At 37.2% G+C, this 17391-nt stretch overlaps 1 protein-coding gene across 1 annotated transcript in view; it reads left to right on the forward strand.

Moving 5' to 3' along the window:
- The window catches only part of CDKAL1 (CDK5 regulatory subunit associated protein 1 like 1), a 380700-nt gene that overhangs the window by 341621 nt on the left and 21688 nt on the right, over positions 1–17391 (forward strand). Inside the window, exons 14-15 of the mRNA XM_041475400.1 lie at positions 9972–10055; positions 14066–14230. Coding sequence (XP_041331334.1) covers positions 9972–10055; positions 14066–14230 — 249 coding nt within the window. The remainder of the gene's footprint in view (positions 1–9971; positions 10056–14065; positions 14231–17391) is intronic.

Here is a 17391-nt window from a genome sequence, read left to right on the forward strand (position 1 = left end):
ATAAGTTAGGCATTGAGAACATTATAATTAGAACATTTAGAATTTACAATTAGACATTTACAATTATATTTACAATTAGAACATTTACAGCGATTGTGGGAATACAACAGTGATTTCTGCCTAGTGTGCCACATTCATTAATACATTTCTTTTAATGAATGGTGATTTGTTTCCTGTGCCTCTGATTTTCTGTTGCATTTTGACTGTGATTAATGGAAGATTACTTACAAAAGGGAAGGAGCATAAATAGAAATTCAAAATATTTTTTTCCTTGGAGATTTTTTATGTTTACATGGCACATTTCTATTTGTATTTGCAGGCTTTTTTCACAGAGGCATAAGAAGATCCTCTATTCTTGAGGCCCTGTTTCACAGTTGTCAGCCTCCTTTGTGGATGGTGTGCAAAAACTCTAAAGATAGGCAGGGCCACTCCTTCCTTGAGTGTTCAAGACTGTTGAACAATCTGCAAATCTCCCTCTGAATCCCCATTTTCATGTACACTTAAATCATCCCTCCTGTCATACCCACACAGAGGGTTAAAAAGATGTGTCACACAATTGCTGATCATTCTTTTTCCTAGTTCTCTGCTGTTAGCAAAGACTATATACCATAGGAAGTTTCAGGCCTGTCTAGACATTGTATTGTTTAGTGTGTATGTCCAAACCATTCTATTGGCTTAATTGATAAAGTAGCCAGTACACTTGGTGTGGAATTGGAAACTTGCTAGCTGAGAGCACAACAGTCTGATTAGTGATGTGATATGCACAGAGCTACTGACAAAATATTTGACATCAGCTGCAATTTTTTTTTATTAAAATAGTTTATAATGTGATCATAACACCTGGGTTTAGAAATCCTAGCATGTTTCTTGCTGATCAATTATCTCAATAATTGATCTTCTTTGCAATTAAATTGTACAATTGGTTCCTCTTTCTGTTGTATTAAAATCCAAATACAGCAAAAAGTGTTGCTGCTTAATTTGAAGGATTGTAGAAACTCGTAGTGTTTTCCAATTTTTAAGTACTTCTAACTGTCTGTGCTGTGTAAGGGCTTTTTTAAAGAGAAGATGGCACAGAGTGGGGTGGATGTTTAAGAGAATTTACTGAGGAGTCAAGCCTTTAATTTGAAATATTTCTTCTGGTATAATGCAAAAGGTAATGAGTGTAAACAACAGCACCCAGATGAGGTTCCGGTGCTAACTTTATGCTTAGCCTTAAGAACTGAGTAAGTTATGGAGAAGACATTAGAAAGGTATTTAGTCCATAGCAGTAATTTCTTTCTTTTTGTTTTAGAGCAGAAATGATTTATCTTGCAATTTTCTTGAACTGATTTATTTTCATTTCCTTGAATGGATAATAAAGAATTGGTCAGAATTATCATTCTAGTATGCTAATGAAGAGTTGTTTCTTTTGTTTTGTCTTTTTTAGATGCAAATTGGCATACAGTTTAAAAATAGTAAAATGCATCCAATCTAGTTTGAGAGTAGTGGCTATTAAATTCTAAACAACGTAAAGTCACACTACATTTATCATTATTTAATGACTCATTCACTTTGGTCCCTCTGTGAGCCCTTGATGTTATTTGTCATTCGGCATTATGCTGCTAGAAGTGTCAGCAGTTCTAGGGTCTTACCTTGCCTTAGACTGAAGAAACCCCCTGAAGTGTGTAATTTTTGATCATATAGTGTCTACCTTCAAAACAAGAGAAAATAATATCATTATCCTATCCTCATTAACATTAGCAGGTTCTGATCATGTTCAGATGCCTTTTTTAGTAGCCTGTGATTCGTGTAGGCAGGAGAAGTTTTATATTCTTTTGAAAAGAAGGCTGATACATATTTATGCCCTTTTTAAACTCTCACTTAGTGCCACCATTTTGTAACTCTCAGTAATTTTTTAAGTAATTTTGTATGTTGTTAAATGTATTAAGAGAGCTTTTATTAGATGTTGGGGGAGACTTGGGTTTGGCTTTGCATACAGGGTCATTTTGAACCTTTGTTTTTTCTGTTTTATCCCATCTGCTCTCCCTTTCTTCTCAGATGAGATGAACAGAGAACATTGGCCTCAGTTGTGGGATGAGCACAAAAATTGTAGTGATATTTTGGAGAGAAGTCAGACATTTTTTGCAATCTTTTTGGTGATTTTGATTAAAAAATATCAGACTACAGATGAATTCTAGGACCACCCAATCTTACTGAAGGGATCCCAGCATCATGTCAGGGGAGACGAAACTGACTATTGATTTGTATCAGTGCTGTGTTCACTTTGTCATCTGTGTTCTCAAATCCAGTATTTTCATCTGTTCCTAAATTTTGCCTGCTTTGTTTTGTTTGTGAGGAAGCAACCTGTGGTTCGGCCTGCGATTTACTGAAGTGGCGCTTACGCTGGGGCCTTTATTATTCCTGGCAATTATTATTCCTTATTATTCCTGGCAGTTCTCTTGCACAGCTGCTGGTGCTGAACACAGCCTTGCATTGCTCTGTGCTACATCAGCACCCTCCTGACAGAGCCACTGCTGAGCACTTCTCTTTCCGTAGTGTAGACAAGACTTTAGTCTGAGTAAACAGTTTGGTATTGTGAGCTCCTAAAGCAATTCCTGGAGAAGTTATTTGGTAGGGTATTTACCAAGCTGATTTATAAATTCTCATATAACTGATACTTGCCTGGGCTTATGCAGCTGTTAAGAGAGATCACCAAAACAGGAATTGCATATTGTTGCCTTAGCAACTACCACTTCATATTGTGCTTAAATCACTTGGAAATACACAGTATGTCTTAAGGAACTGCTTCCAGCAAAAACACCCAATCTAAGTGATTCTAAATAATTTCACAGAAGAAGCATAAGGATGGCCTTTACTAACAAAGGCCATCATTCTTTTAAGCTTGGTTGCCTTATTTCACTACAGGCTTAGCTTGTTATTAGGAAAAAAAGCACAATAAAATTTAAAGAACCCATATATTTGTTTACTCATGCCACCATAACCCATCTGATTGCCAAATTGGCTGGAAGTTGAAAATGAAAAGATTCTCCTAAAGGTCATCTTGCATTCTATAAAATCAGCATTGATAGTTTGCTTTCCCATACTTTTATTTTTAATGTCAAGTTTTCTTCAGGGTAGACTCATTGTCTAGTTGTTTTTTTTTTGTTTTATTTGTGAAATGTTAGGGTATGTAAGGAAGACCTTAAACATCTTTTACCTTCTCAGATGTTTGTTGTTCCTATTTTGAGATGATATTTTTGTTTAGAATTTTTCTGTAGATATTTGCAACAGCTTTATCAGGTTTTTTAGATCATTTGAAAAAGAGAAGGAGGGAGAGGCTTTTGCCAGTATTACATTAAGGCAGTTGCTTGAGTACTCATGCTACCTGATAGTAGGTACCAGTTTTGCATGGAGTATTTTATATTGCTGTAGCAACTTCCCCAGCTCTCTGGTCACTCCTCTGTGTTACAGAGGAATTGGATTTTGCACGTGTGGAAACCGTGTTTCAGAGAGCTCAACAAAACAGCTTCTTAGCAACCGTGTGCCAGATCCAGAAAAAAGCCAGTTTCTGGCACCTCATCCTTTTTCTGCTTAAGCTGAGGTTTACAACAGAAAGATCCAACGACAGACTCTTTCAGGTGCAATATCTATCTCCCATATCAGAAAACTTATTTTCCTTTTGTAATATTGTACACAGTCAATGAAATTTGGAAATGTAATATGACAGAGTTGTCAACATTCTATTTCTATTACTCCTTTTCTAGGCAATGAAAAGGAGAGACAAGCAAAATGCAAGCTTACAGAATTTAAAAGGAATCAGATATTTTGAGGACCAGTTGTCATTTTTAGGTCACCGCTCACATCTCTGAATACAATTTTCATCTAAGCTGCATGGCAGGGTTTGTATGTGCTGGGAGAAGCTACATTTTCCCAGCAGGAGACCAAATCAAAATGAAGCAGTCAGATGCAGGTGCACAGTGATAGAAAGGATCTATTTACCCTGAAGCGTGAGCAGTGGGCCAAGAAAGCAGAAGCAGTCTACTTCTATCTCTCACCTCCTTCTCTCGCTACCTTTTCCCTCCCCCATAACTATGCCAACAAATTCATAAGGGGACCAAGGAGAAGGTGTTCACTTGCTGTTAATGAGCTGCAGTGCCTGCTGCCGAAGGTCTAAAGCACTTTTTTGTTATGCTGATTGTGTACTATTAGAGCTGGCTGTCTTTTAATTTATACCTAATCCTTCCTTCCAGCTTGCACTGCCTCAAGCCAGCCTGGAAAATGGTTGAAAGAGTTTTTTTCTGTGGGCATCTGTTGCCTGTGTCCATTCTGAATTTTAAATGATGCTGTGGAAAGAACAGTGTGGCTGAAGCAAGTGTGCCTAAAACAAAATGTAAAAAAGCCATTTTCCTAGATATTATTTCATAAGTCATACTTTTTATGCAATCTTTAAAAAAAAATTATTCTACAGCTTTGTTTAAAGAAGGGCAGTTCAATAATGATTTAACGAAGTCAGCTGTATTGGTTGACAGTGAAATGAGACACCTTGCTAAGCATTGTCTGCTTTTCGCTTGAGTTTCCAGAGTTCATTAGTTAGCAGCTGAATGCTTTCCTGTATGTGAAGACAACCACCCAATGCTGCTTCCAGGGCTGAAAAAAACCTGAGCAATATAAGTACAGGAAAAACACTGAGAATTTTGGTTTTGTTGCAGATTAGTGGCATTATAGGACTAAGACAGCATTGTCTAGGTTTGGGAGGAAGAAGTAGGGATACATGAAATCCATTAATTCTGCTGCTTACTCTGCAGCACTGGAGTGCTCAGGTTCTAAGTTTCTGTCCCCAGGTAAAATGGGCCAGACATATGGTGTAAAGATTAATCTGACTGATTATTGTAGGATGCAAAAGATACGGAACTCTAAATATTTATGTCACTCTGTTGCTGTAGTTCTGTGCAGGGTTATGCACTGAACACAGCATAATAAAAAAGAGGCATGTACCCATCTGGAATCGGACAGCCATTGTAACATGAGCCTTAGTGAAGTGGCAGCTGTCTGTGCTGTGTGCTAGAAAAGTATATTTATCCTGGCATACCACATTTAAATCCCAGACAACTTTGTTGAAAAGCTCTGAGACAAGTCCATGCTTTGTCCCCAAAATTACCTTCAGAAAGGGAGAGATGTATACATTCTAAATTTTGGAAGAGCAGTGCTGCATAGCAGAACAAAGTAGTACAAAGGAGATTTTGAAAAGATATGTGTTCTGGTATCATCAAAACAGGACCATGTAGTAAGTTTCTAGAAATTTTGTTGCTTTTAGAGGGAGGTGGTGGCGCATTTGGACTTTGTCAGGTGAGAGCACTTCTACAATATATAAACAGAAGACCTAGAGAATGCTTGATTATAATTTTCAACAAATTTGACTTCTATTTACAGATGGATTCACATGATTTTTAAAAAATAGGTCCAGCAGTTAATTTCTGCTTTATAGTGAAGACTACATAGTCTGCATAATTACTAAAATTTATTCAAAATAATTAGACCGCAACTGAAAAATCAGGAGTGAAGTAAACCAAAACTGATGTAGAAGAAACACTGTCTACATTGCTTTTGCTTCAACTTTGTTATACTTTATAAAGGTCAAGTGTGTTTACTAGAAATATTCTATACATGAGAATAATCTGCTAAAACATGCACACATAAATTATGATGGTGTGTATTTTTCAATGCTTGCTTTATGATGTATTTAAATAACAAATACAGGAAAACACATTTTTATGTGGCTTCCAAGACTGGTACTAAGTATGTTCCATGATGATTTGGGTCAGAATCCAAGACAGCCTCCTTCAAGAGAAATGGAGACATGCTTACCAATTCCACCGGGAATTGAACTTAGTCTGAAGAAGGCTTTGGCCACTGTCTATAAATCAGTGGAGATGCTACATGGGCAGGGTGCTTTCTTCTAGGAGAGAAGTATAGAAGTACAGTAGTTATCAATTTATACCTTTTTAGCCAATCAGAGGCTCTTAAAAAAACAAAGCTGGTAAAATACAGGTAAAAGAGCAATAAAGAAACGTTGAAAAAGATCATGTGCCACATGCTCTGACTGTACTAAGTAACAAATCCAAACTGTGCAATCATAGTCTTCACTGATGGAAAAAAAAACAATTGGGGGGGGTGTTCATTATGTGAGTGTAATCTCAGCAGGCACCACTGTTGATGTTATGTAGCAATATTCTATCAAAGCATGTAAAGAAGGACAGTCCTTGGTACCCAGACTGTTGGAGAGTTTAAAAATCAGTCTTGAGTTTTATGTGATTCAGTCAGTTTTGATTTAAAAGAGTAACTTAATTTGACTGCAGCCAATAAGGATTTTGGACATTTCTTGCTGTTCATTCATTTTATAAAATCAGCCAGCTGGAAAAACTGCTTTTCATGGTTTCCGGTAAAGGAAAAACTGAGTTAAAGAATTATCATGTCAGAATTTCCTGTTAGATAAATTAAAATGAAATAAAAGTTCCTAAATGATTTGATTATTAACTCTGAGATTTACAAACTTCCTGGTAACTGTTGCAGTTCAGGAAGTGATTGGACCAGCAGCGATTGTTGCATGGTTTTTGGTGAAAGCAAATTGCCCTTGTGGAAATTATGTGACCAGTCCACTTTGGCATGGGGGAGGTTGCTGGGCAAGGTTTTTTTTCCTCTCATTCATAAATATTTTCATAGTGTCATCCATAAAATAAAAAAACAATTCTTCTATAGGAAACCTTTCCAAATTGAGATGCCAGGGCTGAGTTGTCTCAGTTCCAGATGCTTTGGCAGAATTGTAGTTCCCTGAGAGCTGGAAATCCTGTGTACCTATGGAAGCAGATGAAAGAATAGGAATAAAAATAAGATACTGCACTACTTCTGCTGCTACATGCCTGAAAAAAAAAATCATCAAAGTTATTATAATTATGACTGTTATTAGATATCATGTCTGGTTTCTGCATATTTAAATTCTCAGAGAGGTGAAACTTAGGCACTTAGAGATCCCAGGGGAATAATTGCAGAAATGATGACATATTCCACTTTTTGAACAAATTTCAATACCAAAGCTGTGTTCTGCGCAGCTTACATTTCTTCTTAATTATACTTGGATGCAGGATAGATAGTAATTTTCTGTCTTACAAATGCATGTAGCCAATTACTCTTGTAGATCATGAATACGCAATGGCCTAACTCATTAAATGGAATTTTCCTTCTCTGTTGTTATGGCAAAAGAGTCTGCAAATAGCTGAGTATTGTATCTCTGTGGGAGCTCGGCCTTGGCCAAGGCTACAGATCCATAACTTCAGCATTGGACAATTACTGGGTTTACTTTTCATTCCTTACAGTGTGCCATGCTAGTCTTGTGTTTGTTTGTGTGTGTGTCTGTCTACATGTGTTTGTGCATGTACTGTGAATTGGTATAGGCTGTTTTGCTCCTCTGAACTTCTGGTCCTCAGTTTAAATGCCACTGTTCTGATGCTATGTGATGAATTTAGTCTTCCTGATTTCTTCCCATTCCCAAGAAATTCTGAGCCCAGAATCTCTCCCTCTGGCCCACTGAGACATGCAGACCTGACCTCCTTTGGCTCCTGGAAGCAAAGCTGAGAAAAACTGGCAACATGTCTCTGAAGAAACCACAGCTTATATCAAATGATCTAACACAGGTGTTCTTTTCTTCTTCCCTCTGATTTTTTTTTTCCCTGCATAATATGCTTACCTCTCTGTCATCTCAGAGTATGAAGATAACACATGTAGCCTGGTCTGCCTCACAGGCAGGGTTCATAGCCACAATGAAGGCAGACTGTTATGACCAGAGAGATCCAGGGAATCACAACACACTGAGAAATGAGTTACAGACCCAATATTTCTCTGAGCCAGTTTTGCTAAGTTTTGGTGTCAATAAATAATAAACAGGATGTGAGGACAAGACTTGGTGATTGGCCTTCATGCTTTTCAGTGGTAGCATGTTTGCCCAAGGGTGAATTTGCTTATCTAACATTCTGTCCTCCTCTTTTTCGTAATATTGCAGGACATCTGAGACTTGAGCACTTCAGTGCTACAGCAAATGTTGAGTTGTGATTTTTAAAAGCTGTGGTCTCAAATATTATAGAAATAACAAAACCTTTCCATTTAGGGGAAATGTTTTCTGTAATCTTATTACTGGAGTAGTTATCTCGAGTGCCTTATTGACATGTTTTGCAAAACTCCTCTGGGGATTTAAATGTAATGGCTGTTTTCTTGAAAACAATAATAAAAAAAACACCATGCTGTTGGTTACACTGGATTTTTACTAAAATTTGAGTATATTTTATCGGTTGTTATTTGTAGTTGCAGACTCCCTGGAGAATGGAAATTCTACATGTGTTATAAACAAGTCTTAAACACCCCTTAAAAGTATGCAAAAACATACATATTTTTGGCTATTAAGATTCTGTCACTGGGTCTGGAACTCGGGAATTTGGTCCCTTCTGCTGTGTACCCACAATTTGTGGTTCTGGGGAGTGAAGTCTATCTGCCTTTGGGGAAATGAGCTGCGTGCTTGCTGTTTCTCTTACTTTCCATGGCTTACTTTGGGAATGTTCCAGATAAATGCAGGAGGAAGGGAAGGCAAGAGTTCTTCTGTGAAATCTTTCTTTTCAGCAAGACGAGAATTATATCCGTATCTTGTGTGTATACATATGTGTGTACATATATATAGTGTAATAGAGATGTGACATTGCTGTTCCTATTTCTTTAAGTTCTATTTTCTGCAATTAACTGTAAGAGAAAATCCTGATCTTATCTTTTACTGCTTGTACCTTAACGAATCAAACCATAATTATCCTCTCTGAATCTTGCAGAGTTCACATGGAACTTGTGATGGAGATCTTAAAACTTGTGTGTAACAGCTGCCACTAGGATGTGGTGGGAATCTTTCAGGGAGAGGGGAGGGGGATGTAACTTTGCTCATATTAAAACTGTGGAGTAAAATGTGAAACCTTTTGAGTCTCAGAATAGTAATAAAAGCAGTGAGTAAATTTAGCTTGCTAGACAGTTGTAATTTGCAGAATGTATTTGTCAAATAGTTTGGAAATAATCTACAGCACATTTAGATGGGAAATGTAGAGATGGGCTCAAACTAAAAATGTGAGCTAAATGTTGTTCCAGGTTTGCAGAACATAAGCTATACACTTCATCATAAACTCAGTAATGGACAAGACCAGAGGGAGATTTTGAACTTTGGGGAAAGTCAGATTTTGTTCCATGTCTGTTTGGTCCCTAAATGCAACTGATTTGTCTTGGAGTCTTCAATTTAATTTTAAAATTGCTGCTTCCTTTGAATGGTGTTAGTGCATTTGGAAGTTGAGAAGTATAATTGAAACACAGGTCCTTCCAGACCAGTGTTTATTTTGCCTTTAGTATGTTGAGTTAAAAACTCAACTTTAGTATGTGAGTTGTTAAAAACTCTTCTTCTTGAGTCTTTGTAATATGCAGTGTTGGCTCCACTGCCATGGAAATTGGTGTGATCTCATGAGTACAGCGAAATGAGATCACCAAGAGGGAATGAGAAGATGCCCCAGCATTGTAAAAAACAAGTGTGACTTTTAAAGAATAGACACCCTTTTGGTGATTGAGTGCAGATTTTTTTCATTAGGTGGATGAAAATGTGATGGACTTTGTTCACATCTGACATTTTTATTTGCCATCATGTTAATAAATAAAAATCAGTTTATATTTCTGAACTGGATTTTCATGTTAGGCCCCTCTTTTTTTTTCATAACAGCCCCTCAGTTCTACCCCTCGATTCTTTTAACCCTGTCAGTTTTAACTCTTGTAAGTAGGGTTTTCTCTAATTCACTTTCTTGCTGATACAGCGTTTCCTCAGAGAATTTGATTATTTCTGCTAAGGTCATTTGTTTGTAGCTGAAGTTCTCAGTATAATTCATTGGTTTTGCTTTCTGAATCATCTCTCATCTTCTATTTTCCAGATTGGTGAGAGGCAGAGAGTTCTGGTAACAGAAGAATCCTTTGACTCCAATTACTACGTTGCTCACAATCCTTTCTATGAGCAGGTACAGTTAAATAAACTAAATAACATATTTTTGTTTTATCTTTGCTTCCTGATAATCTCAGCATCACAGTGTGTCAGGATAAAAAAAAATCTAATAAAGAAATAAGCATTTTCCAGGAAACATGTGACCATCAAGACTTTTTTGTGAGATATTTTGTTTTATTATTGTGTTGTAAATATAATTTACCTGAAATTATGTTAAGAAATATACAGTGGATGTTTGAGTGTACAGCGTGGTTTACGAAGCTGTTAATTATTGCAGTAATTTTAATTTCAATGTCCCCAAAGCTGAATAGTTGGATTTCTGAAGAGTTGAGTCATGACAATTTGAATACATCTTTCTGAAAAGTGTTTCAGGCAATGCAACTTGAAAAAAAACATCCTAACAGTAGAAGGGTCAGAAACTTCTTTAGATTAACACTTCAACATGATATATTGTGTTTCATAGAATCATACAATGGTTTGGGCTGGAAGGGGTCCTGCTGGCCACTCCTCTGTGGATGCAGCCCAGGATACAATTGGCTTTCTGGTCTGCAGGTGTACATTTCTGGCTCATGTCCAGCCTCTTATCCACTAGCACTCCCAAGTCCTTCTCAGCAGGAAAGTTCTCACCCTCCATGAGTTCTTCTTCCAGTCTGTACTTATGTCTGGGATTGACCCAACCCAGCTGCAGCACCTTGCACTTAGACTTGTTGAACCTCGTTATGTTTTTGTGGGTTCACTTTTCAGGCTTGTGTGGGTCCCCCTAAATGGCATACATTTCTTCTAGTTTTTGTCATTTCCTGCTGTGTACTTTCTGTAGATAAATTCTTGCCACACAAGAACATTATCTTTGAGCTGGGAAGGAAGCACACACATCAATTTCACAAAATTGTTATTTTTACTCAAAAGCCGATGACTTGCTTAAGACCAATAAAATTGGCTTTTCTGAATCATCATTGTTTTATTCTCTATTTTCTTGCACTAAGCTGTCTACAATTTGCTTTTGCCACCATTAGGTATTCCATTTTCTGAACCTGGAGGGATTAGGATGATATGGCTGTGCTTTCTTCTGGTTTTGGGTTATGTTACAGAATTTATTTATTTGTTTTTCCTTAGTAGTAAGTAACATTGCTATTCTTGAAATATCTGTTTCTGGCAGATATCTGCGTCACTAATTATTTTTCCTTTTTTTTTTTTTTTATTATAAATCTCCTTATTTTTTACATATCCAACTTCTGTCTAAGTCTTATGTATTGATGCTCCTTGATTTTGTAGCATATCAGTCAGAGATCAGCAACATGATCTTCCACATAGAGATTAAAAAGAAATGTCTTGGGACTTTTTTGTCCAATCCTTTTTTTATGGAAGCTTAATTAATTAAATGAAAAGCAATATATACGGGAAACAAAGTGTTGATTTTTTGCGTTGTGTTTGTACAGCACCTAATACAGCTTCTGATTGGGACTGGTAAAGAATTCACAAAGTACAAATAGTCACGTAGGGACTCATTTTAAATTCTGTTAGGGAAGAAATGTTTTCCATTAAGAAAATGCAAATCTTTTCCCTAAAATCTTATGTGTGGCATGTTTCATAAGGGTGGTATCCTACTGCTTAGCCAGGTCAGCTCAAGAATACATGCTAGTAACTAAGATGAATAGCAGTAAATTGAATGACAGTAAATTGAAAACCACTCTAAAGTCTAAATATCATAATAGATATTATTTAAGCTGAAGCTCAGAATCCTTTTGTAGTATTCTGTTAACTCAAATAGTTATCAAATGTATTCTGTCTTCACTGAGTTCATCTGTACTAAAATAATTTGCTCTTAAACCTGCATCAATACTGCTGCACAGACAGACTTAGTGATGTAGCTGCAGCTGATATTTATGAAGGCTTAGGTGATACAGTTTACATTGAACAGAGCAGTTTAAAGTGACGAAAGAGTGTTTTGCCAGATCCACAGCCAAAGTGAGAGTTTCTGCTGGTTTAACTTCATTTCTTAGAAATACCGTTGAGGTTTTTTTCTTAACAAATACTTCAAAAAATGTCTGAGTGTATATCAAGCCTGGATGCTTGGTTGTTTACGTATCACCCAGTTATTTTCACTTAACCTGTTTCTTTTTCTGAAGTTTGGTGTATATTTAGTTACTTCTTTTTTCATGAGGAGATGGAAGATTTACAGAGGTCATGAGCCCAGTGTATACTCAGCTACCTAGTTTTCCTTTGATTTAAATTTGCCCAAGATGAATTACTTCGGAAGAACTGTTATCCAGTCACATTGTAACACTTTCTGAGCATTATGATCATGACATTGTGTATGCTGTCTCTGCTTTTCTTGGAAGATGCTTAGGAAGCAGGATCCTGGGATCTCAAAGTGCTTACAGTCATGAACACCTTGAGCCTTCAGGGAAGAAGGGAAACCACTGGTGGTGATTTCCTCCAAATGGGACAATCAACAGTTGTGATAGGTGAAAATGGAGAGGCAGTGTTTGGCAAAAAAATGGCCTCTAAATGTGGGTGGCACAGATTTTTTTTCTCTGAAAGTCCTCTGCACATGTAGTCCTAAAAATTAAGCCATTTTAAAGCATTTCAATTTCAGCATCAAAGAATCAAGATAAAAAGATAAGATCTTTTCCTTTGAAAAGCTCTCCTCAACCCTGGTGAGGCCACACCTGGAGTGCTGTGTCCAGTAATGGGCTCCTCAGGACAAGAGAGACACAGGGCTACTGGAATGGGTCCGGTGGAGGACAACAAAGATGATCAGAGGACTGGAGCACCTCTCTCATGAGGACAGGCTGAGGAAGCTGGGCCTGTTCAGCCTCAAGAAGAGGCAGCTGAGAGGGAATCTCATCCATTTCCCTAAGCATCCTTGGGGAGGGTGTCAGAGTATATTTCCAGGCTATTCCTTGGTGGTGCCAAGCTGTAAGACAAGAGGCAATGGGCAGAAACTGATGCACAGGAAATTCCCCCTGAACATGAGGAAGAGCTTCTTTGCTGCGTGGGTCACCATGCACTGGGACAGATTGCCTGGAGAGGATATGGAATCTCCCTCACTGGAGAAATTCCAGATCTGTCTGGGTGCAATCCTGTGCCATGTGCTCTACAATGACCCTGCTTGAACAGGGAGATTGGATCAGATGACCCCTCTGAGGTCCCTTCCAACCTGACTTATCCTGGGATTCTGTGTGTGGATAAGCTTCAAGTAAATGTCATTAAATAAGTCCCCATGATTCAATTTTTAATTGTAACAGTGTAAAAAATGTAATTTCATCAGGAAATTACTCAACTTTTCTTTTTCAACTGCTTACCTATTTTAGAGCTATTTTAAGTCCATTAATTCTTCCATTCCGAAAAATGTTGCTCCTTTATTTTGGGCTCTTTCTTTTTTTAAATGCATGACCTAGGAACATCTGTTTTGTGCTTTTTTGTGAAGTGGGACTGTCTGATATCATGGTTGTGCAAATTCAGTAAAGAGTGGCATAGTTGCTGACCCAAGAAACAGTCATCTATTTTTACAGGCATTCATTGTCAATCATGCATCTCAGCTGCAAAGGATCTGTACAATCAAAATAAAGGATTGTGCAAAGAGAGAAAAGGGTATACTTTCTGTCCTGAAGCTTTTACAGACTTAGAATTATTTTTTTTAAAGTGTTATGGGACCAAGATGAAAATGGAAAGCTTTACAGCAGTCTGTTAGAATTGTGTAGTACAAATGTCCTTGGGAGCTGTTTGGGTCTGGATTCAAAAGCTGCAATTCAGGCCAAATTTTCTTATCAATCAAAAAACATGACTTTAGGAATCAGTTGCAGTTAAAAAGAGCTGAGCTAACACTGCAAAGCTCTTGTAGAATGCAGGCTGGAGATCTTACTGGTCAAGTGTGCCAGGGGCTGTAGTGTATGCTGGTGACTAAAATGTTTAAGTTCTAGGATTTTCTCTGATGTTTATCAAAAATCTGTTTTCTGAATGAGTACTAGAGACTCTAATGTTTCTTGCGGTATTTAGTAACTGTGTCTTTATTTTATCTGAAAGGTTCTTGTGCCAAAGGATCCTCTGTTAATGGGTAAGATGGTAGAAGTGAATATTTATGAAGCTGGGAAACATTTTATGAAGGGGCAGCCAGTATCAGATGCCAGAGTTCATACTGCATCCATCAGCAGACCATTAGCAAAAGGAGAAGTTTCTGGTTTAACAGAGGTGAGTAAAAGACATTTTCTGCTTTACTACACTGGCAAATTCACAGCTGTTCAAGCAAAATGATTCCATGTATCTGTTATCATTTTATAGTTCCCATTTATATATGCATGAAGCTTTAATCTTTTCTGACAGATTGAAATCTGAATTCAAAATACAGTTTTGCTGATGCTCGTAGCTTTACTTTACTGACTATAAAGGCAATAATACACTTGTTTCTTGTTTCTAGATGCAAGATGAGGAAAAAACTAACTAGAATTGAAAAGATTAAACACCAGTAATTATATAATTCAATATATTTCAGTTCAGTGGAAGGACGAATCAGTTTAATTTTTTTTTTACAAAGCTGTTTTTAAAAAAATATGTATTGATTACATATCTGTTAAAACAGGTCGAAACACTATTCAGAGATCCAAAATTAATTGATGGGTAGAAGTGCAGAATATTTACAATATATTTTGGAAAAATGTCAGCATCTGATATAGTCATGTAAAAAAATGAAACTCTTATAAGAGATCTGATTCTTATTTTACAGCTCAGTAGATATGGCTGTTAGCCAAGTATTCTCATACGTTTCATGGAGCTCTGGTTGTAAAAACTGATGGAGTGTGAAATGAAAATGTGTATCACATTTCTAAGCATCATTTGATGTCCTTTCTCCAGCACTGTTGTTAGGATCTCCAACAAATATGTAGCACATGGGAGAAGGATAATTGGCAGTTTATCAGCCACCTTACTGCTTTTACAATAAATTGCTGATAAGTATTAAAGTATATACATGTCCTTGTTTATGTTCTAAGTAGTCACATTTCAAATACATCATCAAGGCATACCTGAAGTGACCAGTGTTAAGCTGAGCTCCTTGGTCTCTTGAATAAGCCTGGCTGTGGAAACATAGAGCAGCAATAATGCACTCCCTGTAATGCACCTACTGTAATGTGTTCAGCAGATCATGACACTTAGGCACAAACACATTACTAAGCTCTCCATTAATATTGTCTGTGTGTATGTGTATATTGGCCTGATAAGGGCCTGTAAGAGATAAAAAACAGCCAAAACCTTCAAATTGTCTGGTTGGACTATGTGGCTATTTAAACACAGCTGATTTTTTCATCAGAATGTTTTTTTAAAAAATAATCTGCTGGAACAGAACCAAGACTGTCATTAAACTGAGTATGTGCTGCCAGAAGCTTGTAGATGGGGACAAGCAAGCAGACTCTTGACTGAATTTTTTAATGTTAAAACGAGAGGTAAAATTATTGAAATGAAGGATACTGATAATTTCCATAGGGACTCATTGAGATATATAGATCTTGTCCTGCTCTGTAGATGGGCACAAATAAGTACCTGGAATCCCCCCATAAATGGCTGCAGCAAGCAAATGATAAGGCAAATTGCTTTTCATGACTTTTGTGGTTACCAGTGCTCCTTCAAGGGAGTATTTTATATATGATTGGTCCACTGGAAATGTTAGGAACTTTTGTTTAATGGAAAAAATAGAATCTCAGTATTTCAGTAAATGGAACAGCTTTGGTACATAGAAGGTGCAGCTGAAAGCTTTTAATCACACTTGGCCAATGTATAATATATAGAACATGAACTGAAATTCCTAGTGGGAAGTTCATCCTGAAAAGTCATACATATAAATAGAAACTCAGGAACTTTCTTTAGGTTTCCATTAAAAAAAAAAATTCAGTTTGCCACAAAAGTTACCTTGGATTTCTGGCTGGCTGCAAGACGCAATTTGGGTTGCTCTGTTTGCTTGGACTGCTGGGAAACACTTCCTGCTGCATGTGCTCAAGACACATAATTCCAAAGATGCTTTGAGCAAGATAAAAGGGGCTCATATGAGGGTCACGTGAGCATTTTATAGCTTGTTATGTGCACGGATGGCAGGTTGGGGAAAGATGAAGGAGGCAACTCAGAACTGATGAATTCAGATTTCCCAAAAGTAGCAAAATATCTTGGATCTTTAACAAGATCCCAAGTGTCTCCACTAGGTTTTCTGCAGCTTGCAGAACTAAAATCTTGGATACATTTTGCACTGTGCACACATATGAGCCAGAATTAAGGTCTGCTCATTATTAATGGTGTTTTCATTAACTTACATAGAACACAGTAAAAGATGTTTCAAAATCCATCATAGCTGTACTTCTCTCTATATGAGGAATGCCCACAGAAAGAAAGCTTCTGAAACCGTAGTTTTTAAGGAAATTAATCAATTGAAAGCACCATCATGTGAGGATGTCAAAGCAAGTCATAAACTCATCCTAAGCAAGGAGGCACTTCTAGAGATGCTGTGAGGAGAAGTACCTCCAAAGAATCAGAGCTTATCTGCAGTTGTGTGCTCTCTTTCTCATCTGATACATTACCCTCAATAATTTTTTTCTGACAAATTCAGAGTGAGCACCACAAGCAACATGTATGTCTGAAGGAACAGTTGTAGACCTTTTTTACCTTTTTGGCTGCATGGCTCTGGCAGCAAATTGGTCCAAAGAAATAAAACAAGTAGGTTGCCAACTGGAATCAACAGATTTGACTGAAAAAGAGGAAATGCAAAATGCAAAAACACAAAGGACAATTTAGAGTATCCATACAATATTCACACATTGTATGTCTGTGACAAGTAAGCAGGGAAATAGATATAGAATTAATTCAGAGTATTTCTAGCATTTAATGCTTTTTCAGTGTATGAAGAACACAGCTAATACGTATATCCATTAATGTACTAATGATCTAGAATATCTTACCGTTATTGTACTCTTTAAGGAAAAAACTGTAACAAAGTAGATGGTGGAAATTCTTGGCATTCCGTAATGTTAGGCTCTGTGGCAAATTTGGGATGGGAAGGACCGAAGAGTCTTGGAGTCAGCAGCTCGGGTTAAAAAGCTGTCAAAGCAATCAGACTTAGTGATTGTTGTGGACATACTAAGTAGTAAAGTGCACAAGTATTTGCCAGGATTTTTTTTTTAAACTTCAGCATGAATTTTCTTATAAAAGCCACTCAAAAAGGAGTGATGTCTCCAAGTGGCACAATTTTACACGATGGTTATTTGGGAGGGCTTATTTTCCAAACACATTTGGAAATTTCAGTTGACACGTCTACTATAGACTTACTTGGGTTTAAAATGGACAGTTGCTGATCCAGTAAGAGAACCATGTTT

This window comes from Pyrgilauda ruficollis, unplaced genomic scaffold (genome assembly GCF_017590135.1).
Source record: "Pyrgilauda ruficollis isolate IOZ18807 unplaced genomic scaffold, ASM1759013v1 scaffold35, whole genome shotgun sequence".
Classification (NCBI taxonomy): Eukaryota; Metazoa; Chordata; class Aves; order Passeriformes; family Passeridae; genus Pyrgilauda; species Pyrgilauda ruficollis.